General features: G+C 40.5%; 2 protein-coding genes across 3 annotated transcripts in view; one reads left to right on the plus strand and one right to left on the minus strand.

The window, feature by feature from the left end:
• Positions 1-50: 50 nt before the first annotated feature.
• tpp2 (tripeptidyl peptidase 2) lies at positions 51-16,099 on the minus strand. 2 transcript variants are annotated; one of them, XM_023424299.2, is made up of 29 exons: positions 15,853-16,099; positions 14,856-14,984; positions 14,562-14,657; positions 14,075-14,179; positions 13,820-13,944; positions 13,558-13,721; positions 13,261-13,415; positions 13,074-13,150; positions 12,846-12,973; positions 12,152-12,400; positions 11,929-12,044; positions 11,639-11,810; positions 11,343-11,500; positions 11,154-11,230; positions 10,956-11,062; positions 9,810-9,964; positions 9,479-9,595; positions 9,056-9,156; positions 8,873-8,969; positions 8,653-8,790; positions 7,652-7,896; positions 7,013-7,091; positions 5,655-5,693; positions 5,039-5,190; positions 4,841-4,937; positions 4,567-4,697; positions 4,078-4,330; positions 3,329-3,448; positions 51-3,147 (listed from the first exon to the last, which is right to left on the minus strand). In XM_023424299.2, the coding sequence occupies exons 1-29, from the start codon at positions 16,015-16,017 to the stop codon at positions 3,058-3,060; spliced, it is 3,837 nt and encodes a 1,278-aa protein (XP_023280067.1). In that variant the 5' UTR covers positions 16,018-16,099; the 3' UTR covers positions 51-3,057. The 2 variants fall into 2 exon arrangements, with proteins under 2 accessions (XP_023280067.1, XP_023280068.1); XM_023424300.2 differs by lacking the exon at positions 5,655-5,693 and having other exon boundaries at positions 15,853-16,098.
• A 5,724-nt stretch (positions 16,100-21,823) lies between these two features.
• rasa3 (RAS p21 protein activator 3) overlaps positions 21,824-26,096 on the plus strand; it is a 37,922-nt gene continuing 33,649 nt past the window's right edge. The window contains exon 1 of the mRNA XM_087178773.1: positions 21,824-22,026. Within this exon, the coding sequence (XP_087034899.1) occupies positions 21,972-22,026 (55 nt within the window). The 5' untranslated portion in view covers positions 21,824-21,971. The remainder of the gene's footprint in view (positions 22,027-26,096) is intronic.

The following is a 26,096-nucleotide window of genomic DNA, read 5'->3' on the forward strand; positions in this document are numbered from 1 at the left end:
ACCTAATTTGCTGTATTTTGATGTATGTACAAGTGATGACCAGTGAATGCTTTAATTCTTCCAAATAATATTTATTCAGTGTCATTTTCCTTGTTTGTGACTTAAAATTGTGTGACAGTAGCTCAGGTCTTTCCAATATGTCATCGAGGAAGAATGGGTATAAAATAATACTGAGAGCATACAACCTTATCTCATAACATTCTGTAAAATATTGGCATTTACTAGATTTTATGACTATAAATATAAACACTCAACATCCAGAAGAAGCATTTCTGAAGTCTTTCCTGACACCAGCAGAGTGAGAGCAACAGATATGAGAAGTCTGGTGCCAGAAATGGACGGTACAGTCCTGTGGTGAAAGTTAAGGCCATTTTCGGAGAGACCGTCATTGGCAACGCATACTGTTGACAGCTGAGCCCTGAACGTAACATCTGTCTGAAAACAAAACCCAAACACAGGGGAGAAAAAGGACGAAGAAGCGGGAGAAAACAGAAGTTGCAAAAGGTAAAAATGAAGACAAATAAAAAGAAAACCCAACTGACTCCAGTAAACCCCTGCGCATGTGGAGGGGCCTGTGCTGAGGCTGCTGCAGAAAGTGCACACACATCACAGCTAAAAACAGAAACGCAAGGTGTTCTTATCCCTGGGTAAACATGAGTTGTGACCACTGATTTGCTGTGTATGTATGGCCATCCCAGAAAAGATTATTTACTCCCATGAGGGCGGAAGGCCTTGGCTTGGCAGCAGCTGCTTTTACATTCTTAAGCAAGTACCTTCTACGTGTCAGAGGACTTAAAACATCAGGGTAAGAGGACTCCATTAATTAAAGCAATTATATCTAAACCGGTGGTTTTCCTTCTTCTATTCAATATTATGTCCAATTTTATCATCTTTATTTTTTTTTTCTGGTACTTGCATTTTCAGCCTTCATACCTCCTTTACAATTAAACCAACTTAACATGGGAAAAATCTCTCTTTGGTTAAACTCACAATACTGCAGACTGTGACGGGAAATCACAGCTTGTTTTACAGATTTATAAGTGAAAAAGGTCAAGAATCATGAAAATAATAAGGTAAAAACTGAATATGTAGTTTGTATCTTAAGCATGGTCCTCTTTTGGATGGCGCTGAGGAAACAAAGAGCCACATGTCCTCGTCTGTTAAATGATTCAGGTGAGATGTTTTAAAAGGACCATACCAGTGTTTTTGCAAGTTCTAGCTCCTCAACTAAAAATCATGTAAACCTGACATTTTTGCTGACCATTTTCAGACACATTTTTCCAACCATTCTGTACAGTTGTTGTCTCCCATTAATTTCCATATGATATTGAAAACAAATGGTAGACTTTCTCTTTCAAAGGGGAATTCCACAGATTTACACATTTAAGTTAAAAAGTTCAAAAATACAAAAACACTGGCATCATCCTTTCAAGTAAATAAGGTATCTGAAGAAAAAAACTCATGCTTAACCACCCTCTAAATGGCTATCATTTCAGTTCTGTTCATGTACACAAAATATGCTCACAGGTACACATAAAATCATTCACAAACACACACTCAGAAAGTAGATAGTCAAAATCTTATTCTAGATTAAAAATCTTTCAAATTGAAACAAACTAAAATCTGCTTCCAAATAAAACCATTTTCCTTACATCCTAGAAGACATGCATATATGCAAAATACATAAGTAGAATAATATTTGTATTATATACCTATTGCATCTTAATATTCTTTATGTTACGTGTGTATGTACATCATTTTATGACACTGTGTACAAGTGCAACATTTTGAATGCTGCAGAGAAACATCTCTACTACTGTGTGAACATTTTACAGTGAAATCTGATCTGAACATCCTACCGCTGCTTACAACTGCTATGTTAGTGAGGTCTGTTTGATGGTCGTCAAACGTGCCGCTCAGGTAACTGCAGTGTGAAGTGGGCGGCCAACACCTCTGGAGGTTAAGTAGAACCCATGACAGTGCGTTTGAGGATTCCTGACGAATCTGCATACAGTGCACGGACACTTCACACTGCTGATGTGAGCTTTAAAAATCACATTTGACACCAAAGGCTGATGGGTGAATTGACTGAGTGCCAACTGACGCTATTGATTCTGCAGCTTCCTGTGGTCAAAACCCTCGCAATTAATCTTTCATCCCATCAGAAAAAAGGTAAGGTACATGTAGAAAGGCACCTCATCACTGTTGTGTGGTCTGAGACTGTGTATGTGAGTCAGAGCCTAAAAACACAAGACAAGACTAATCCTTAGCTATATCAACCTGGACAGGCTGAAACGATCAATAAACAAAGAAAAAAGAAATGAGGTTCTGTCCGAGCCTCCCTTATAATTCAGGGATCAAACAGACTCTGCATGTCTGTATGTCCGAACATCACGTAGCAGCGAGTCTCTTCTGTTTTATCACTGAAGTTGTGTTGTTTTTCTTTTTAGAGTGACCATATAGTATCACAGTTTTTTCTTTTAAGAATTGGGATGCACCCCTGGAACCCACACTGGCCCTTTTACAGTATTTACATGAGAGAATGAGGTCATTAATATGATATGGAGCCCGGACAACTGAGGAGGGTAGGTGGATGTGAAAACATCCAAATATGTAGAGAACACCAAAATAAAGGACAACACCAATCATAGATATCATTGAGCTACAGTATCAGCAAGCCTTGGCAAGAGTTTTTAACATTAATTTTCTTTACCTTTTTTGAGTCGATGATATTTAAACAAACAGCTGAGGCAGTCACGCTACATGGTCGGCAGAGCTGTGATGGTCAGCAAGACATTTAAACACCCTCTGGTTTGAATGGCTCCACCACAGGATTAACGCCTTATAAAAGGTGTCGAGTGCATCAAATTGTTTACACACAGTGTTATCCTTTGTTTTGGTGTTTACCTACATCTGAATTTGAAAAACAAAGTAATTCTCAGGAGGCAGCTGGTTGGTCAGATGCATAGACCATGTGACCCTGAGGGACATGATGTCTAACTTGCCATGTAATGGACCATATATGGCCATGCTGCTCATGCACGTGTGTGTCTGTGCCTAGAAAGGTGTGTAGTCAGCAGGGTACATAATAGGGAGCCAGTTCTCACTGAAGGTTGCGCAGTGTGTCCATCGGAGATGTCGCATAAGCTGGAAAACAAGAAAAAGGAAATAACTTTCATGGAACAAAGCTGATGTTTTGCCATCTGTTCTTCTGATTTGTTCAATCACAAACGTTTAAAATTTATTCCACTCAAGATATTTCCTGGATATTTTGACTCTTTCCTCTCCAACAATGTATGACTGAACAGATATCAGACGTCTCTCATACCTGGATGCAGTTTTTCATGTTCTCTTTGGTGGGTTTCTCCTCCACCATCTTTGAGGCATATTTTAAGGCTCGGCTGTACATCTTGTTCACCAGAGCGTGTTTATATGAAAACATCAACACCTGCACAGTGGAAAAAAGTCGGAAGACCAACTATATTAGCGTAACATTTACTGAATTAATACAAAAGTGGCTTTCTGGAGATATGCAGTACATCCAGAGAAACTGTGGGAAAGCACATTGATTTAGGTACGACCTTCAGAAAGTGTGGTCCTAATGACTGTTTACACAATGTTATAAAACTGAGAAAAATTCACAGCTAACATACATGGGTATTAAAACATGATAACTATCAATGAATTAATCCCAATAAGTATTGTGTGTGTAGCTTTGTAGCTAAAAAAAACTATTAAAATACCATAATCCACACTGTTGCACTGGGTGAGGCCCACGTACAGTACACCATCCTGCTGCTGTAAATACTCACTACTGTACCAAATGTGTATGAAACAACAGGCGACTAACGTTTGCTTAAACCTATTGTGCCCAGCCGCCTTATGAAAGTAATTAGCCATTTTAATTTATATAATCATGACCCATTTTATAGAGATTTGTGTCTTCAGTAGCAGGCAATGGACTCAGGGCTGAATAACACAGGTATGGAAGTAAGAAAGTCTTGAGCCTTTAACTAACTTAACTTGCCTCTATTACAATGGAATAACTTTGGCCTTTTGTAAAAACATTTTGCTTGCCTTGGAGTCAGTTAGCTCCGCCCACTTCTGCACCTCCCAAAATGTATCGGTCAGGGCTTTAGCCACGTTATGAATGGTGTCATCAGAACTGCTGGCCACCTGCTCCCCAACCTCCTCCTCTACTGGTGCTTTTCCTGTGGTGACAGCACTGGCGCCCTCCTGTGAGGCGGTGGGCAGCAGGAGCTGGTCGGCCAGAGCGCAGCCCTTCCTACACAGAGCGTCCAGCAGAGACGACTTCTGCTTCTCCATGTCACTGAAACACAGATGTTGAGGCCATTTTTAAAGGAAATCTAATTCTAGATGCTGAATTATTGTTAGATATCACACAAATGTAATTTTCAGTGCATGCATTCAAAGAGTTATTTTGTGTAGTTAAGCCATGTTTGCTCCTGCTCTGCTTGCCCCTTTTATCAATTAAGTATGTGTTGATGAAGGATTCTAATGATGTTCATATTTCTACTCTTAATTCTATTCTCCAGTGTGACATACGTCTTGATAGAAGCAGCATCGGGCCGAGGGTCCGTCTTCATGGTGAGGTAAACAGCCAAGGCCGTCTGGTCGATGTGGGAGATGACAATATCCGCGGCTGATACCACCTCCTTGAGACGTTTGACACGCTCCTGAATACGAAAAGGAGAAGGAGAAATGACTGTGAGCAGAGATATTTTCATAGTTTAGACTCCAACTTCAGGAACAAAATAATTCCGTGCTCCTGACAGGGCTTTCTCCATTTCCCTTTTTTCTTGCTTGTGTGCACTATCACCTTCTCTGAGTCCAGCTGGTGCAGTCTTTGCACATGCAGTGGAAGGTAATCTGAGTAGTTTTCCATCAGTTCATCATAGATGGAGTTGGAGTCCAACCTGAGCAGCAAAGAGAGGACAGGACACATGGTTGAGAGAGAATTAAAAGAATAAAGGAAGCAATGTGTTGCTGAACAAAACAGAATAGAAACTGTACGCACTTTGTCATCCACTGAATCTTCAAATCTCGCATGGCTTCTGCAAACTCGTCTTTCACATCTTTCTCTTTGTCTCCTTCCTTGTCCTTCTCCTTCCCTCCATTCTTTGTTTTATTGGGAGCAGGAATTAAATGGTAGACCACTGGTACAATATCCTGTATGAGCACAAAAAAAAAATGTTTAAGGAAAAACCAATAACTAATACATTCAACAAAATCCATGACCTCTTTTTCTACTCTGAATCAGCCAGTTCTCACCCTACCAACCACCTCCTTCTGGTTCTCTCCATTTAAATCAGTTAAGAAAAATGCTTTTAAATACCCAGTTATACAAGTACTGCCCATTATCAACTGATGCTGATATTTAGATATATATTAATAATTTTACTGACCACCAGAAAACTTTAACTACTCCATATCAAAATGAATACCTATTATGACTAGACTGTTGTAAATTTCAATACAGCAATATTGACATGCTTTGACATGATTAATGCAGAAGTAACAAATCCCATCTTAAGGTAAGGAATAAGCCATTTCCAGATGGTAGGACAGCAGAGGACGCTCTGTTGTACAGTGTTTTTTTTTTTGTTTTTTTTTTTTTTTAGCTCATCCAGTACCTTTTTAAACTTTCCTTGTCGTTTTGCAGAGGCCTGCCCCTGGTGGTCAGAATAACACACAGTGAGGAAGAGACAACACAAACACACCAAAAAGGATTCGCTCTTCATTTTATCTTTCATCCTCACTCAGAGACTCAGTCAGCCTGTCACCTACCTGTCAGACTTAAACATACAACACAGTGGTAAAACTCTTTCTTCTTTCTTATCTTGTGTTCACATCTAACAAATCTGACTGACTTGTCAGTGGAATATACGAGTATTTCACATGAGATTAGCAGAATTCTTCAAATTGCTCAAACAAAACAAGGGTCTTAAGCAATGCAATGTGAAACATCATGAAAAACTTGGACACAATATTGATCTGTAAATGGTTTCTGAAGTTCAATTCAAAGTCCTTTTGCAGTGGAGCCACTGAGCAAAGGAAGTTCAACCACAAACACACACGCAAAAGCTGAAAAATATTCAGACATGTATGATGAACAGCTCTTCAAAGACGTAAAAGGTGAGCACTTGCAGCGCAAGAGGAGAGTAAGAATAGGCTCTGGGGATAAAACATTTGCCATTGCAGTGTGCATAAAAGTAAATGTCTAATTTTTGTTGTTGACTTTTAGAGATATTTCATTCAATTCATTGGTAGTTTTGCTCTTAACCACTGCCATCTTTTGTGATTTATTTATATTTATAGACTACACAGACACACACAATATATAAAGTATAAAACCATTTAAGCAAATCATTTCTTTTTGCTTTGCTTTTTTGAAGAAATTTTCTCTCAATTTTAGGTATTTAAAATAGAGACAATGTGGTCCAGAAGCAGGTAATTCTCACAGTTTTAAGACTAATTTCAATTTAACCATGTTAGCAACCAAAAAAGGTTCTCTAATATTAGTCAGTAATGTACAATAAATAAATTGAGATCTGGCATGAGCAACAACAGATTGTTTTTCTGGGAGAATGGACAAAGGCAAATGAGTGAAAAAAGAAAAATGACATGCATTAACGAAAAGGATGGGAACCAATTTCAGAAGCAACAGACCAGACTAATCAGCTCAGGTCTGAAAGTGATGACACACACCGGACACAATTTTAAAAAGAATAAAGCTGAGAGCACTGGTCTTTAATCCTGATCACCGGGACCCCAAGTACTACGATTTTACATCATTAACCAGGATGGGCAGGCTGGGCAGGGCAACCTGCCACACTCTTACCACTTGTTTTGTTCAGCATTCACCCGACAATGTGTAAAAGTCCCAGAATTTGGCAGAAAGGAAAACCAGCACCAATGACTTTGGGTCCTGAGGAGCAGGACTGACCACTCCTCTGAAGTATAGAGATTAACAAAGAACAGAGTCACTCACTGCTTTCTTGCCATACTCGCTCTTGGGGACAACGAGAGAGCCTGTGAGATAGCATCCTGGACTCGTCCCCTTAGGGATCCTGAGAGAGAGACATAAAGGGAAAAAGACAGTGACAGAAAGAATAAAGACCAAATTATCACACATTTGATATCATGGATGTAGAGAACTACATTTTCAAGGAGGATTTTTTTGCAAAAAAAAAAAAAAAAAAAAAGATTCTCTTATCCAGTGAATATTTGGGGTTTAAGAGCCTCAACAAAATATACTGAAGAGGAAGTAAACATCACTCTTTCCTTGCCTAAAAAGATGATCAGACATTGAATACAGCACTGCCTTACATTTGATCAATGATACAATTTTCTCCTGTTTACCCTGAATATAATCTTCATTTCAAAGTAAATTTAATCTGTCTCCTGTAGTTTATAAGACTCTGACTGATCTGCAGTTGCACTGAGTGTCACAGCTGCTTCTTCCTCAATAATATCTCATGGAGGACTGAGAATATTTCCTAGGAGAAAATTAAAAATAGATTTTTATTTCTGTTAGACCTCTTCTGTTCGGTCAGTTTTTTCTGTATCGAGCGTAAATCCCTTTTAAGGTTGTACAATACAGAGGAAAAGTCTCTCTAGTTTGACTCACTTGTCGTCTGGCAGGGCTGTGACGTAGAACGGGTGAGTGGCACCAGGGCACAGGGTGAAAGAGTTTGCCTTCTTCTTGCCCATGAGGGCACCTCGATGCGTCTCGTAGACATCTAGACTGAGCGTGGTGGACAGACGGTGAGAAACCACAAATGGAAGGTCCTTAAGGCGCTCCAGCTCGCTGGACTGCTCATGACGGACCTGCAGACGCACAGTGTAGTCCCCCTTTTCCAGCTTCAGGGAATACTGGGAAGCCAAACAGACAGAGGGGAGATGTTTCAGTTCAGTTAACATGCACTGCAGTAACCTGGTTACTGTAAATCTGTGTATACATGAAACAGATCAGTAATCAGATTTCTCCCCTGCCCCTGAGCTTACTCTGGAAGCATGGCTTGCTTGTTTATTTGAACTGTAGTAGTGGCAGATGCCGTCTCGTTCCCGAGGTCCTGACATTTTGTTTTGGTATATGTGTGTGTGTGTTGAAACAGCCTGACAACATAGTGAGAGTGAGACAGAGCGGAGCTTTCCCACATAGCGCAAATGTGTCTGGCATGGGGACCCACTTATTTAGATTTCTTAAGGCTACTTTGTGTTAGTTTCATGTGCACGTTCCTGTCCATGTATGTTTGACGGGAAACCATGGACTGGCCTTTACTTTTCTTGTCAGCAGTCTTTTGTCATGCACATGTGCATTTATAAAAAGCCGATTAGAAACCTGGTTGCTGGTATTCATGGCAGAGAAATCTGTGTTCTCCAGGAGAAATTTATCAGGGGATATCATGTTTCTCGAGTCCCCTACCCTGATTACAGACACTTTCTTGTTTAAATGACATTGGAATCAGCTTACTGGAAAATGCTGACTGTAACCCGGTTACATAAGTGTATGTAAAAGCACTGAATCCTACCTTCTGAAAGAAAGTAACAACTACAGACATATGTGAACATCTGGGAAAGAAAAACCATGCAGTCTTAAGGGAAAGCTCTTCATGTGGCTGAACGAACCTGGTGTGGGTAGGCGTCCCCTGAGCCCAGTAGTCTCTTATTCTGATCAAACAGCATCCAGAGCTGACTGTCAAACTCAGACTCATACAGCAGCTCACACAGCATGGGACAGCTGGGGGTTACCTCTCCACTCTTAGGCTGAGGAAAGAACAAAAGAGGATTATATACACATGAAAAAAGAAAAATCACTTAATTTTTTTGTATGTTGTGCTTGTAGTACCTGGTGAAAGCTGTAGGTGAGGACATTCTCATAGAGTTGTCTGTTGTTAGGGAGAACATCCCTCATTCCCAAGGCTTTTATCTTTGAACTTAAGGGTCTACAAACACAGCAGCAACAACAGGGATCACACAATGACCTGAACTGTTATCAAACAACAAAATATATGTGTGTTTGTGTACTTACCTGAGGGGTTGGACCCAGGACTTGAGGGTGATAGTGGGGGACACCTCCTCGTACCTCAGAGGTGACGACACATCAAAACTTGTCACTCCTTCTGAGGCATGCTAGGTAGACACAGATGAGAGTCAAAAATTATTATTGTCTAGGTTGTAGTTCACTTTCTGGTGTGTCTACCTTACATATGAGATGGCTCAAGACCTCCCCTCCCCACTAACTTAATAACAATGTACGCTACACTAACAAAATAACCTCCTCCTCATCACCAAGTTAACATACATACTGTTAGTTTCTGATAACTGATAAAATCCTCCTTCATCTAAAAAGATAAAGTCCTCTCCCCTCCTCTTGTAAAAAAAAAAAAAAAAAAAAAAAAAAAAAAAAAAAAATCAGCAGCAGCCATTAGATGCATATAGGTGAAACTCTTACTATGTGCAGGGGAGAAGGAGACGTGTTCAGTCCATGGAAGGTGATGTTGTAGTCCACTGTGACGTCACCCAGACTCGCCCACCAGCGCGCGATGCACAACTCTACAACCCTTCCTGACTGGAGAAGAGACAAAAGCACAAACATTAGTCCATTATGCCATTTTTATGTGCACGCATCTAAGAGATTAAGTGACTTCCATTAAAAGCACCTATAGAAGTACAGATAGCAACTACCTTTAGTTTTAGCTGACTCTGGTATGTTTACATTATGACTTATGTGCAAAGTCCTCATAAAAAAAAAAAAAGATACATTATAAATAAAATATACATACCAGCACAGGAAATGCCTCAGTTAGAGAGCCTCTCTCCAATAGTGAAGAGAATTTGTAGAATTCATTAGCTCTGTACGCTTTCTGTTTGACCAGGTGCACGGCATGGAGAACAAACTTTGACGACACATCTCCCGAATGAGAGGTCAGCGTGATCTCTGCAGGACAGAGACCGAGCCAGAGGTGGAAACAGAACAACAGGAAGAACAGGGTGAAAAAAACAAGAGGTGAAACAAAGAAGTGGAGGAAGACAACAGGAAGAGGCAGAAGAGAAAAAAGTTAAATTAAAAGGTCACATTCTGATTATGCACAGCTATCTCCACTTAGAAGAAAAATAAAAGTCACATCTTTCACCACTGACTAATCTTCAATCAAGACCTCCTAAAGAAACCACTTTCAAAATGAGTCAAACCAAATACCACTGTTTCAGTTTCAATTCTAAAATAAATCGAAATGTTAAAAAAAGAAAACAGAAATGAAAGGCACCACTCGACATAACCATTACTAAACTGAAATGTATCATCATCCGTTTGTGACTCAAAATAGAACAAATTTCAACATTTGATACCTTGAACAAACACTTAGAGACTTGAATGATGCTACTGGCGATACAGGGTTTCAGTAGTGCTCAACTAATTAAATTTGAGACTTTATAAGATTGTTTTAAGGCCACACAGAATGCAATCTAATACTTATTTCACCAGAGTCAGTCAAAGAATAACAGAAATCCAGTATGAAATATAAGGCCTACAGTTCTTTATCAAGTACATACATTTATTGAGATATCATGTTTTTTTCAGTACTTAACAGCTATGAATAAAAATAATTCTTGATAATATAATTAATCCATTAATGTGACCTGGACCCACACAAACAGAAGAAACGGAGGGATGAATTACCAATTAAAAATAACTAAGTAAACCTGCAACCACATACAAAAAAAAAATGTCACTAATGTTACCGTCTACAAGTTAGGCAAGAGCAAATATTTAAGACCTTTGTAATTTTAAGACTTTTTAATACCTTCTACAGCCTTTTTTCAGGGAAGTGAATTCTGTGCTTTTTAAGACTTTTCAACACCTGCACACATCCTGCTGAAAGGGTCACTTACACACCAAAGCTCCCCCCTCATCTCACAGAGACACTGACCTGCCCAGGAGGCTCCCTGAGGAACAGTGATGAAGTGGCGTCTGATCTGGCCTGGTCTGAAGTGGATGTCTGTGAAACACACCTCCTGATTACGACTATCTATCACTCTGATGGAAGACAGAGAGAGAGCTGTGAGAAACACACAAACACACACTCATGCAAACCTCTAATTAAAAGGAAACACAAACAAGAACTCACTTGGTAGGGATAATAACTGTGATTGGAACTCTGAACAGTGGGCCACAGCTAGGCGCTGCTGTATCATACCCACACACCTAAAGAAAAAAGAAAAAGAAAAAAACAGACATTCACACTGATCAGATTAACATTAACACACACAGAAACAACAGTTTCATCTTTTCCTCCTCCACTCTGTTTTGTCCCTACCTCTGTGTAGTGCACTCCCTCTCTCAGTCCCACAGGATCGATGCGGACATTAACATGACGACACTGGTTCATTAGCTCTAGGTGGGAGGGGCATTGGACCCATGGGGCAGCGCATGTGAGAGCCAAGTGTAGCTGCAAGGAGATTCGCTCAGAGTTTCCTGTGATGGATGAAAGGGGAAGACAAATGTGTAAAAAGAAATGAAAACACTCATCCACACTAAAATAAAATGCTGTAAAAAAAAAAAACAAGCAAAAGAAATGCTCATGATGATTGTGCTGTTAAGTATGAACAGCACCTGTGTTCTCTGGGAAGATGGGTTCAATTCCAACTCCATGATCTGAGGGTGCAAGAACTTGGCCTGGGTCCCTGAGGTAGATGCCTCTCTGTGTTCCCACACTTACTGAGAAGCCAAGGTGGCTCGTAGGTAAAGAGGCGTGTTGAGTGAGGTAGTCTAATGCCCTGTCCACCTGAGAGGTAGAAAGGGAGGAAATTACTGAATGGCACACAAGAAAATGTACAAAAATAACAAAGTATTACAGTAAAAATAAAAAAAACATGATAAAACAGCAAATACAGTCAAGTTACCTGGATTATACCATGGCCCTGTGCAAACACTTCAATATCATCAACCTTCAGAGCTGTGTTTTCCAATGCTCTCCTCACCGCAGGGACAGAGGGACGGATCCCGTTTTGTTTCAGTCCTTTGTCACACAAAAATCACACATTAGCATTAGATTTGCATTCATGCAAACTTCCAAACATGCAATATAGTCCCACATCTAGTATCAGTCCATGACCCGGGACACACCTGAGAGGATTAGGGCGATGCCTCCACAGGCATTAGGGGATGACATGGATGTGCCGTTCATCAGCTGGGTACCACGAAGAGTCCAGTTGGGTACAGATGCAATGGCACCACCAGGGGCACTGATGCTGACCCCTAGGGCCCCATCTGTACTGGGACCCCTAGACGACCAGGTGTACTGGTTGGGAGGCAGCTTCTCCCTCAGGGAATACTCTGCCACCATCATGTCTGGAGTCACATACGCTCCAACACCTGTGGAGAAAACAAAGCAGGGAGAATTAATGAACGCAAATTATATAAAAAACAGAACACACATATTTGGGCTTGACAATGTATCAGATTTTTTACGATCACTACTATTTTGATTTTTATGATAAACACATTGTTCAAGACTTAAAGAACACAATTGCTACGATTTCTTAAGACATCTCTATATTGCATTGGCCATCACATATGTTCCACTTATTGTAGTTTCTGTTCCTGGTCTTCAACAAACAAACAGGATAGCCTATAAACCTTGTGCATCAATGGTGATTTTATACCTCACAATACAGAGTGCATGCAATTTAAAGTTATAGATCAAAGTGTTAGCTTGACTGAAAAGGCTAAAGAACAGATGCTATGTACTTTGGATGTGTCCCCAGTTAATCTAATATATATGTGTATCAATATATGTATTTTATCGGTGCGTGTGTACCTATGACACTACTGGTGGTTCCCCCCGGGCAGCCGACTGTGGAGAGGCAAGGGCCGTTGTTTCCTGCACTTGAAACGAATATCACATTGTGCTTCTGGACAGCCTCTGTGATCACCTCACAAATCCTCCTGAAAAACAAATTGACAAAAATGAGCGAGCATTAAGAGTGCAACACAATATTAACCCACTCAATGACACACCCCCTTGCTACCACTACATCGTACTCACCCGGAATTGGGCCAGTGTGTGGCTTCCCCATAGCTATAGTTAACCAGGTCACACTTGTAGTTGATTACTTCGATCATCTTTAAGTGACAGAGAGATAATGAATAAATAGGTGAAAAAACAAAAAGGTATAAAAATAAAGCTTAACTGTTTAAGATTTACTATATTTGACAGAGTCTGGGCTATATACCGCGCGGATGAGTCCTGTGCCTGTTTCCATGGTGCTGAGGCGGGTGTCTCCAATCTTCAGAGCCAGGATTTGGGCACCAGGGGCCACACCATTGCGCTCTGGTTCCTCTGGGAAGTAGCCCGCTGCAATGCTTGCCACATGTGTCCCATGAGCCCCTGTAACAGCACCCAAGCAAGTTAGACTGCAGATAACACAGTGAACTTCTACACAATGTGCAGCCTTATCCGTTACACTGAACATTTTTTGTCTTTACTGACTGAATCATGAGAAAAGACGAAACAAAAAGGGAAAACTTACCACCACTGGTGACGATGCAGAGTGTGTTTCCCTCGTCATAGATATTTACAGAGTAGTTAAGCATCTCAGCATTTCCTAACGTGGCATACTCTTGTGTCTCTCTGTAGGAGCACAGCACAGTGCACTGGGACAGCTCTCCACACTCTGAAGTGTCCACTACAGCCCTAAAGAAAACAAGAGGTAACAAGTGGTAACGAGTAGACAGTGAAGAAAAATGGTCCAAAACATCATGCATAATAAGGAAAAAAGTAGATGTGGGTACCTCCATGTAACACCGTCATGCCAAAGCACACAGTCATATACAGGACCAGGGTCGCTGTACTTCTTTTCTAGAGATGCCAACAGCTCGGACTGACTCTGCAGCTCTTCCTTCTGCAACTTCTCCATCTGAGAGAGAAAGCAGGGCGAAAAATACGTGTGAGAGTGTCATCAGAGAGAAATCAGAGCAATAAAAATGTCACATTACTGTGACTAGCATGCAAACTCTGATGAGTACTCAAGAACTCGTAGGTCTGACCTGTGCCGGTGTTGGATGAGAGAGGTCAAACTCTTCTGTCTTGCGACAGACCTCAGCAAGTGCTGATCTGTGTGGTGGGTCCCACATCTTCTCCTTTCGCTCTTTCTAATAGACAAAAGTAACAGTGTCTTAAAAACATTAATAGATGACAAAAAGTCTCCAGTTTCTTTCATTTTCATCTATGTTAAATTGTACACTGCAATGGCTGCATCAATATAAACTCTGGGAATCCAATTAGTCCAGTTTTTCAACTCTTTTATTTGTATTCATTCATTCATTCATTCATTACAAAGTTCCTATTATTAGATGCGTTAGGTGTAATCTGAAAAATATTTGTGGGAAATTGTTATCAGCAGAGGACAGTCTCTAAATTCCTGCCCATGTGCAAGTTTTCTTGCAGTCCATGCACATCTACCACTGAACACAACCATAGTGTTCAAATTCAAAACCAGATGGTTAGTACAGTAATAATGTCATGTCTTCCTACCTGTATTCTCTCTTTAAGGGCCTTAGGGAAGAACTCATAGCCATTTTTAACTCCAATGCGATACTTCCCTGATGGATTGACCCAGGCAGGAGGGATCTGGAAGACATAAAAAGACACAGTGAGAGAGCAATATGAAGAAAAATATGTACAGTGAGGTCCTAATGAAGAGTGTAGTTAGTCTTAAAGAAATCATTACACATAACAAAATTATATCACATGCAGGACAATGACTGCAACAGAATATTTCTTATGTGACAGCGGTTATTATCTTAATATCAAAAGGTGTCTACTCACCTTAAGTATTCTACCAGAGAGGCCAGTGATTATACCATCTTTAGGTTCCGCCACTGTGGTCATGTTCACGTCACCGCTGCCTGTTGTATCGATGATATCGACGATCTTTGGCTTCCCCTCAGTTGTAACCTAAAGAAGCCAAAATGAATTAGGAAATCAGGCTGAACAGGATGCAACATGCAGATTTAGTTACTGATACTGACCAGGGAGTACTGTGGACATCATAAACTAAAAACCTGTCAACAACCTGTCACTTTGAATCTGAACTTCAAGCTGAGTCGTGTACAAACCAACCTGAAAAGTGAATTAACTCCCATATATATTTGTTTACACACACTGAAGGGGTCAGATTCTATATTTGCCCTTTAAAGCACGAATGCAGCAAGGTGATATGTTGTTGGAAATCAGTAGCTGACCTTAATTTACTGTCATAATGCCTCAACTAACCTAGCTACAGAGGCATGACTGTATAAAAATTAGCAGGTGTTTATTCATTAATTTAACACCGTGAGGCTAACTACTTGAACTAGTGTGACTAGGCAGCTAACATGAAGCTAGTCACGGCTCATTACTGACAGCTGACCAATTGTAAAATATTTGAAGTAGCTTCTATGAACCTGGTCGCAACAGCCAAACACAATTTAACCATCTGACTGGACAAACTGTGATAACTGAGGAGACAGAAGCGGAAAAATTCAGCTGTTAGCTGCCAGGATCACATGCTAGCATGAGTGCCAACTAACTGGCAACCATTATGTCGGTTATCTGTAAATTGGTCTAGCACCGAAACACTATTAGGCAACAGAAAAAAGTATTTTTCATCGATTACTTTATGTTGCTTTAGTTGTCACAAAGCTATACAATTGTTGTTATGGTTGTTGTGTGTATTTGTCCATGCTAACAAGCTAGCTAGCCGTGTACAAATTATGTGAATGAGTAGGGCCTTTAGCTTTGCTACCTCGAAGCTAGCTAACGTGAGGCAGCTGGTTAGGTTTACCTGCATGCCGGGGGCCCCGGGATCCACGCCGGTGTCGAGGATAGCGATGAGCACTCCTCGGCCATCGTACTCGGGGAACCTGGTGAGGTAAGACGTGGCGCCGGTTTCTTTTTTGGGGAGCAGCCCGTGGAAAGGGAACGGTTCTTCGGTAGAATGAGCAGCCATTATTCAGAGGAGCGACAATGAAAACAAAGCAGCGAAATGGGGAAGAGACACACGGTGGGAGACGAGGAGGAGAGCTGGTTAAAGGGGCAGTGCGTGGGGTTATCCTGCGCAGCCACATTTCCCTGCAACCCTCATTCAACAAGCCTTTGACACAAACTGTCGCTTATCATTTTTGAGCAACATTTATATCATTATATCATGACGTTATTTTGACGTTATTTTGCTGCTGAACACCCAAGGCTGCCTTATCCAGCAGTAAAACTATAAACTATCTGGTCCCTGAGGGCAGTGTGGGAATAAGTATTCAGGTACTGTGTGTGCCACACTCCTAAAGGTAAAGGTTTCCCAAGTAAAAATCCTTCATTTTTACTTCTACCTTTAAACTTAAAAATAAAAACAATTTGTCAAATATCTTTTGACTTATAAATGCTCTTGAATGTCAGAAAGCTGCAGAGGTCCATTACATTCATCAGGGGTGCAAACAAACAGCAAGAATAAAAATGGCATAGGTTATATTTGCATTGTCTACACTTGTCATTTTGGTGCTAAATTCTCTTAATTATATGATTTCTCTGATGTACATCATCTACCAACAACAGTGTCTTACAGCTGAATTTTGTTGATCTGTTGCTCAAAGTTGTCTAGTTCTTGATTAGTTAGGTCTAATTGTGACTAATTTAAAACTTTTAAGACCAAAAAAAAAACAACTGGCTGAGCTGTCTGGGAAAATGCAAAATGCTACAGTTAAGACCATTAATAGGAGTATAACGATGCTTAGAACAACCAGTAATATAAAATCGCTGCTCATTTGAGAACTGAAATGCTGTAGCTTTTTTGATGTAGTCAGACTCGGGACCTCTGTTAACTCTCGCTCAGGATAGTTCCTGTAACCTGTAAGGCTTATAATAAGCCTCTCTTTATTTATACATATATACTTCCTTGCATTAGATAAATATAAGGGCAAAATTAAGACTGGCATAAAACTATAGACCGGTCTAAAATATCTTTGTGAAACTAGCCCAGGGGCCACTACTGCTTCCATCCTGTACTGTAAATCTTTTAGTAACTTGGGATCACTGCAGTTATGATGAGTGCACACTAGATAGTGCTATACTACAGATAGTTGTGTGATTACTGAAGTCACAGTTTTGTGCTCTTTGACTTAACTAAACCAAAGTTATGCTCATTAAAGTTTTGCTGCGGTGCTGCTGCTGCTGCTACATTTCAAAATACATGGATTTTGTGTAATTGTCAGGGACAATCTAATGGGCACTGATGTCAGAAGAGTTACATATCAAACAAGTTAATCAACACAGGTTTCATGCAAACAACCATCCTTTGAGGAATCATTCTGAGTTTGCTTATCTAAAACTCACATCTCCCCTGAACTGAGATTGTAACTGAATCTGAATGTAAAATAAATGGATTGCATAGAGTCTATTCTTGTCATAATTAGAGACTGTGGCACATGAAAAACAAAGGTGGTGTTTGGTTAAATCTCTGCATCATTGGTTTAACTGAAAGGATGAAGAGAGGGCTATCAGCATATCTGCATGTGTTCTTTGTTTTGCTTTCTCTAACCACACTACCACCCCACAGCTTGGTTTCTGTTTTTTGTGTTTTTATTTTCTACATATGCAATTCCTAGAACTGAGGAGGGTGTAAACAATCAAACCATAAACAACCAATCTGATCAACACAGAGGTTCTTCTTATGTGAGTTGGATATATTAATAACTGTGCACTCAGAGACTTTAAATTAAAGTTGTTTGCTGCTGTATGTTTTCCAATAATCAATTCACATGCGTTCTTCTAAGATTTGATTCATGCTCTATTCATAGAGATTTTATTTGTCTTTTCCATAATACCAGGATTATCTTCAATCTCCATCTGTTCAACACAATATTCTCTCCCCCTCTCTAACCTATACCATGTCTGTTCACATTTGTACAGTTTATGCTACGGTGTGTACTTGTAATAGAAAAAAAGCACCATCCACATTAGGGCGGGTAAGTTATGAGTGTACAGTTAGGGGCCAACGCCCTCAAACGCTGCTCTGGTGGTTGGCTTGTACGTAATAACAACGGTGAGCATCCTTTTACTAATCTCCTTAAAATCGACGTCTGCCCTCTCTTCCTCTTTCTCTCAGTGGTGTTGTCACTCAGACACATACAGACATGCACATAGTTCATAGTTGCACAGACATCGTTTGATGCCATGCTTATAGGACACATGGGTTAATAGTTTCATTTTTTTTTTTTTTTTTTTGCTTGAGATAAGTTAGACCGCCACAATATGTGGGGCTTCTCTGTTTCTCTGTTTTAAACCATTAACTAACACACACACACAGTTACATACAAAGCCTTGTGGTTTACCACAGGGCGTAGTCTCTTCAGCTAAACTGAAATAAATGCATGTCATGAACATCTTTAAAGCTTTATTTCCCTATGTGATGTCGTGCTGCAGCTAGAAAAAACTGTACTCCCATCCTGCCATTTTTGCTTGCAAATATGATACTACTTTGGTTGGCATGCCCCTAACAATGTAGTCTTATTTTATGGCAGTTTGCCTGGCTGTACATCTGTGCATGTAAAGTTGTAGTCAAGAGGAGAGTTCTCGATTTACCTGCTGGGCCAAGTCAACTTGAAGAGCCCAAAGCTCTTGCCTTACAGGATGTGGCTAACACAAAGGACCTACATTATTACTGTTTCCCCCAAACTGTCACCGAGTTTTTCGTCAAAATAAATTTGTCTTGAGTGGTTATGTATACAACATGGGTAATACCATGTTTATTATCTAGGAAAATAGCCACAGAGTTAGTCAGAGATAGTCAAATGCACACGAACCACGTCGTTAACTGCATCACTTATATGCACACACAGGCACAAATGCACATTCAGTCAGCAGTGGGAAAAGTACTCAGATCCTTTACTCAAGTTAAAGTCAAATACAAGCAAAACTAATGCATTCAAATATCAGCATCAAAATTTACTTAAAGTACAAAAAGTAAAATTGCTCATTTGGCAGAATGGCCCATTTCACATATGAAATATTTTTGGATTATACTGTAATTATTGATGCATCAATGTGTAAGTGTTACTTTAATGTTGCAGCTGATAAAACTGGGGCTAATTTTAACGGCTTTAGGTATCGTTTGGAAGTTTATTCTATAATGTAGTTGTTAATAATGTCTTGTGTTAATGATCTGCACTGGTGGAAGAAGTATTCAGCTCTTTCACTTCCATTAAAGTACCAATACATCAATCCATCCATCCGTCCATTAGCTATACTGTTTATCCTTTCAGGAACACAGGGGGGGCTTGAGCCAGGGGGTTGGGCCCCTCCAAAGGGTCACAAGATAAATCTCAGGAGCGGTGAGATGATTAGAGGGGCAGAAAAGAAGAAAAACAAAGTTTGGCTACACAAATCTGTGTTCATTTGTTTTTTTGTACTTTTCTTTCATCTTTGCTCTTTTTTGTGAAATATTGGATCATTTGACCTGCATGTGATCTAAATCTACAAAGTCACCAGAAAGTAAAGCTGTTGTGGAGTAAAAAATACATTATTTAAAATATGTACAGGAGTAGTAGCACAAATAGCTAAAATGGAAATACTCAAAAATTGAATTTAAGTGCTGTACTTAAGTAAATGTACTTAGTTACGTCCCACAACATTCAGTTAGCTGTAGTGCGTGGCAGGGTTGTTGCTACGAGGTGACTGTGATTTCTTTCTGAGGTGGGTCTGACAGGGTGAGGGGTGAGATGATACATGTAGCCTAATTAGATTTAGAGCTGTTCTAAAGGAGTCACAGCTAATCCCAACACTTTGGCCGGCAGCAGAAGCACTGCAGCTAACCGTCATTCCTTGTAGAGAGACTGTGCAACTGTTCTTTAAGTCCCACATCTCGGCTGGGTTGGGCTTGGCCAGCTGGGTTTGTAGAGTGTTCCAGACCAGAGTCGGGCTATTTTGAGGAATGTGGTCATAGTGATCTCAGAGGCATGGCCCAATAGGCTCAAGTGTGGGCTGATGACAACCCTGCACCTTTCACCTGAATGGATCTTAAATCCTGTCCAGACATCCCTCCCAACAAGCGGGCCAGCACCTCGTCCATTCTTCCATCTGTTAGATTTGGCCAAAGATCAGTGTCAACAGGAAAATAAGGACCATTTATTCTTTCCAGGCTATTGCTGTCTTGTCTTGTGATGGCCTTTAAGAACATTTAATTGGAGGTTATGTTTCCATTTGCTCCTTTCTTGTCTGTCACCAGATAAGATTTTGGTGGTGATTCAGATAAATCAATGTCATTTTTAATTATATATGTGGATCTCTGAGATACACAGACTTGATTCTTTTAAAGTTACCAACAAACACTCGATAATGGCAGGTTGATGTTTACGTTTAAGCAGTGAGGGACTTTGTTTTATCTTTGCGCATTGTGTCTCACAATTCCATCAGTGTCCTGCAAAAGAAATCCTCAGACTCAATCCAAATTTACATTTTTACTGCATGAAACATTCAATTCAGTTTAGGCTCCAGTGGCCAAAGATGCCTGTTTTGAAAATGAGGTTGTGTTGCACTTATGGCATATTATTATACGCCAAGTCCTGAGTTTGGTGTTGTTCATACAGTAACTGAAACGAGTGTAAGGCAGTTGAAAGCCTGTAAACCTCAAATCATGGGAACAGCAATAGATAATTTGCTCCACAGAAATAACAGTAAAAAGCTTTTATGTTGCTTCTTCTATCATCATCTGCAGTCTCTCCCTGATCCAGTGGACTCAGGCCCATGTTGCTGTATGTGGGGCCCATGTAGGGGGAGTAACACTCACACTCACTGAACAGCCACAGATGCTGCATTGTCAATTCTCAGAGAGGGTGGGGTGTACAAACAAATGCTGATGTACAGGAGTATGGTGACCTAGCTTTGCCAGCGCCTACACTACACTATTTTTTTTTTTTTTTAAATCATTCAACATTATGAGCCAGTTCTTGTCAATTCAGGGTCTAGCCAGCCAATATATGAGGGGTGATTAATGCCGAAGAGGGACAGGAACTTTATAGCCCTTGTACTATGGGTGATTAATGCCGAAGGTACAGGTGATACAGGTGATAGGCATGAACAAATACAGAAACATTATTTTCCCTTTTAAAATGGCTCTGGATGACCAATATTACCATTATTGTGTTTTATTCTAGCAGGGAAACAAAGATTATTCTCATTGAGAAAATACATTAGTTAATCAGAGCTATGAGAAAACTGAGTAGTATTAGTATAACATTTAGTATTTTTCATTTGCACAGCAGTAACCCAATGTGCAAAGATCTTGTTCACATTCTAGATAAGACAACATTATGTCCAGGTAAGGCTTGTTTTTTTTCCCCAGTACTGTTATTGGTTGATTAAAACTGAAATGGGTAAAGGATGTTGATGTCTGTGCTTGATTGACAGCGGCTGACAAGCTGCTCAAGTGCAGGAGGATGCAGGACAATAGATTTACAGTGCAGATATGTAAGAGCTATTTTAATTTTCATTGGTGATTTTTGTTTCATTTAATTTCAATTGTATTATTATTATTATTATTATACATCCAGATTCAGTCAGTATCCGGTTTAGAGAGTGGGCGGAACTTTCGACTGTTCAGTTTCCTCAATGACACCACTGTCTTTCCTCCTTTGCTGCCAAGCACTGATCACCCTCCATACCCATGTGTGGGCGGTGTTGTGTGGAGCCACACCTCCGCTGGCGCTGCTGCTGCTGCTGCTGCTGCTGCGGGATTGAAGCCGAGGCTGCTTGCTTGTTCTCAACCAGTCAGCAGCGGCAGTGGTCGGGTCGGAGTGCGAGGCGCATAGATGTGCAAAACCCCTGGAATATCCGTGCGCTGGAGAGGCCAGAACCGACCACCGTGGAGGACTGTCTTCATTTAGTCGTCAAAAGGGAAAGAGCCACGGTGAAAGCATGGCGGTAGAAGAGGAAGGTCTCCGGGTTTTCCAGAGCGTTAAAATAAAAATAGGTAAGAAGAAAAATCCCTACCCCCAGTCTGAGCGCTTCAATGGATGGCTCCATATTAACGGGCCAGGCAGGCAGGCAATGAGGGCTGTAGACTGGAGGGACCCCGATCTGTCTTGTTCTGCCTGTTATTGTAATTCAAATCACACTCTTGCCTTCAGGGCACAGACTGTAAACTGCAAACTGTACAACTGAAAATGTAAAGGGGAGAAATTCAGAGGTTTTACAGGCTTGTGGGAAAATTGTGGGAATTTGGCAGCTGGCATTAGAATCCAAATCATGTGTCTCAGAGGTCTACATATGGAGACTTGAATCGATTAGAACACGCTGGGTGATATTTAGCAGACTATGCGACATAAAAGCTCCACAGCTGTAAATATCCAGATGCCTTTTCTGTGCACTTGAGATCAAATAAACCTTTATTACACTTTAGCTGCAGCCACCCATTCATGTTATTGCACCCCCTTCTCTCTCGGTCCTCCTCCCCCTCCAAACAGCTTTATGCTTGACTGTCTCGCTATTGATTGTTAGTCTAGATTTCTATATTTAGATATCTTGCTGGTCTCCAGTGGGTACCCCTGGTTTGTAGGAGGCATGTGGTGCATGCATGTCTTGTAAATGTAACCATGAGGAAGTACATTTTGCAGTGTATGCTGTGGTGGGGAGTTTTTCAGTACAATTCGGACTACTACAGTTTACAAGAAAATCGTGCCCTGGTCGTAGCACTGTAGTAATTACACAATGGAAACTGTGCAGTACTTTATATACCCACATGTGTCTCAGAGGTTGCTAGTAATGATAGTAATGATAATATTAAATGATAATAGAACAATATGGTCACCATAAGCTTACTTTTATGTTACAGTTCGGGTGACAACAAGTGATTATTTTGATTATCGATTAATCTGAAGATTTTCCTGAATGATAGATTTTGTTAGTCTGAAATGCTGCTGTCTTACCTGTTTGACAACATGCTCACATTTTTTACTTTTTTTATATCAAATCATTCAGAGCAAATAATTTCCTCAGTGAGCTCTAACTGTTATCGCGTGTCATTATGGGATGTTTGGGACTGTCTCCTTTCTTTTTCACTGACATCTGGCACCCATTTCATCCTGGCTGTGCTGTCTGGTTTGTTTTGACTCAAAACATGCGACAGAAGGGATGAGCTGAGGGAAAAAAATGACAACAAACACACATACAAGCTGTGTGGCAGTGTGGTGATGCCAGCCAGCATTAAAAAAGAAACACTCTGGTAGACGCTTTTTTCGACTGAGCTGATATACAAAGTTAGACTGTATTTTTAAGCTCCTTACCTGCTGTTAAAATTGGCCGCAGAGTCCCTGGAAAACAGCTGGAGAGAGAACCACCCTGCGTTGAGTTAATTAAATAGTCCAGCCTCAGTGAGATAATATGCTCAGACCTGTAACTCCAGGGAGAGTTGTAATATTTAAATCACAATGGCCTCATTAGTTTGCTGCACTTTCTGAATGAATGTTCAGTCATCCAGCAGCATTGAGTTCCTGTGAATGAAAACTGAAAGACTGGTGGACCTCTGTGTGTCACAAACGTCTTTCCTATAAACTAACCTGCTTAAAATGAAGTGGTAGAGCAAGTAGTCAGATCCTATAAGTAAAAGTCCAATTACCTTATTGTACAGTAAAATACACTGTCCAGAAGTATGACCAAAATGTACTTGAAGTATCAATAGTAAAAACAGTCAATACAGAAAAAATGACACCTGTGAGATTTTATCGCTCGGCCCTGCTGTGAGTGTTATATATTATTACAGTATGCATTTCTGAAATAGTATATTTTAGTGTTGTAGTAGGTTGATTAGAGGATCGTCGATAATTGAATAACAAATAAGCTTTTTTCAGCCTCTCAAATATGAAGGTTTTTAGCTTTCCTTTGTTTTCTATTAGTGTAATTGAATATCTATGGGTTTGTTTGGACAAAGGAGGACGCCTGAAGATGACCAGGAACTGGTATGGACATTTTTCACTACTGAAAGATGAATCGATTAATCAAGAAACTATTCAGCAGATTAATCAATAGAATAACTGTCATGCAGTCATCATAACTAGTTACTTGCAGCTGATGGATAAATAAATGTAGTGGAGTGAACCTCTGAAATGTGGTGGAGTAGAAGTACCAATCAGGTGGAAATACCCCAGTAAAGTACAAGTGGAGTCAGTTGACAGTTGAGTTTACACTGTGTAGTTACCTAGCAGCAGTCGTACTTGCTGTCAGTCTGATCCCCATGGCGCTATGCTCCCAGTAATGTAACCCTTGCGTCACATTGTTTTCATCAAAGTCTTGTCCTTTGGCATGAGGCTGCAGTTGGCTGATGACTCAGAGCTGAAAATCTGCCACATATTTGTAGCAGAGAAAGAGAGAGAGCGAAGTTATTACTGTTATGCTCCGCCAGATGATGACTCCTCTCAGTTTCCTGGAGGAACACATGAATTTCGGAAACCGAACGGGGCTACCAGGCCCAAGTCCGTACTGTCTGGGGAACACAGGAAACAGGAAACTACCCCCAATTCACTTCCTGATTGGCTGGAAGAGACTACAAAAGAATTGTGTTTTTTCCTGCATGGCAACAACCTAATACAAAGCAGATGTAGTGAGACACAGAGTGAGGGACAGAGGTGGCGTCTCACATACAGGAGCAGCCTGTGCGTCGTCTGTCAGTGCTCAGAGGGACGGGACTTCTCAGTGGCACAGCTGGAGTCGGGACTTTGCACTAATTAACAAGAACATATGTGTATTCGACTTCTCTGTCACCGCTAGAAACATAGTTTGATCTGGATAGATCAGGGTTCTGGTAAACACATCAGAACATTTACTGTACACTCCTTCGAAGTAATGCATAAAATGAATGAATGAACACCTTAAACCTCGCTGCCAGTGGATCAGTGATTACAACTCGTTCTGTGCAGCCAGGCTCAGCCCAAACGTAAAGCTTTTTGACCACCAGCAGCACTATGGAGTGATATTTTCATAAGTGGGCCCCTATTGATGACGCACACGCATACAAATATACACGCAGGCAGCGTATGCCACATTATTTTGCATTTCACACTGTTCTGTTGATGTAGTGTCCCGACAAACATAACAATGTGCCAACAAAGGTAGTGAAGAAGTAGATCAAACTATACCTCAAAGAGAGAGCATGGCTGTAAACCATACATGATTTAAAAAGAAAAGAAAAAAAAGTCAGTTTTCCAAATGTTTAATGAAAAAAGAAAATGTATTCAAGATGTTTGTCACACCTCAAGGATACACATGACAATTGTTTGCCCCCTGATAAATTTAAGTCCAATATTTGATCTGTTTTCCCCTTTGTTTGGGGATCCACATCGGTTTCTTTAGCTGCTAATTGCACCACCATATATTCACTGGCCGGTGGCTACATTGTGTACAGTTATTGTTGTTATTCAAATTTTTCTTTCGCTGTGAACAGTTAATATGATGCGGATGAGAGCAGTGAGAATGACCCAAAACAGTGAGGATGTGGGATGTGAAATCAAAGCAATTTAGCTTAAAGCTGCTAGAAAAGTTCCATAGTACTGGGGGGGAACTGCAGAGCTGTTGAGCACTATGAGTGACTTACACATTTTGATCAGTAATGAATATAAAAATATTATGTAACAGCTAGCTATACAGACTTTTCTGTAGCAGTATTGTTTCCATATATTTACAATTTGCTGTTTAATCCCAAGTGAAAGGTTTAGATCCTTCCAGAGTTTGCTATGCACTAGGTGAAGTGGCCAAGGATAAATTATTGGATTGGCTTGAGAGCAGATCTCCACTAAACATGGCACCGTTTGGCATCAGTCCTCCTCATAAGCTACTCGATCTGCACTGCTGAGGCTTTATAGTGTTGGCTCAGCACCATGCTGTAACAATACAAGTGTAATTGTGGACATAGTAGAAATAGCGTTCAACACAGAGTGGACCACAGTAAAAGAAACACTAGATTACACATAGTGTAGAGGAGGTAAAGTGTTGGGGGTCCAGGAAACGTGAGTGGGCGGCTGAATTCAGGCAGCTCAGGCTGGATTACTT

Source organism: Seriola lalandi, unplaced genomic scaffold (assembly GCF_002814215.2).
Source record: "Seriola lalandi dorsalis isolate HSWRI2012SDOR001 ecotype SW California unplaced genomic scaffold, Sedor1 jcf7180002054735, whole genome shotgun sequence".
Classification (NCBI taxonomy): Eukaryota; Metazoa; Chordata; class Actinopteri; order Carangiformes; family Carangidae; genus Seriola; species Seriola lalandi.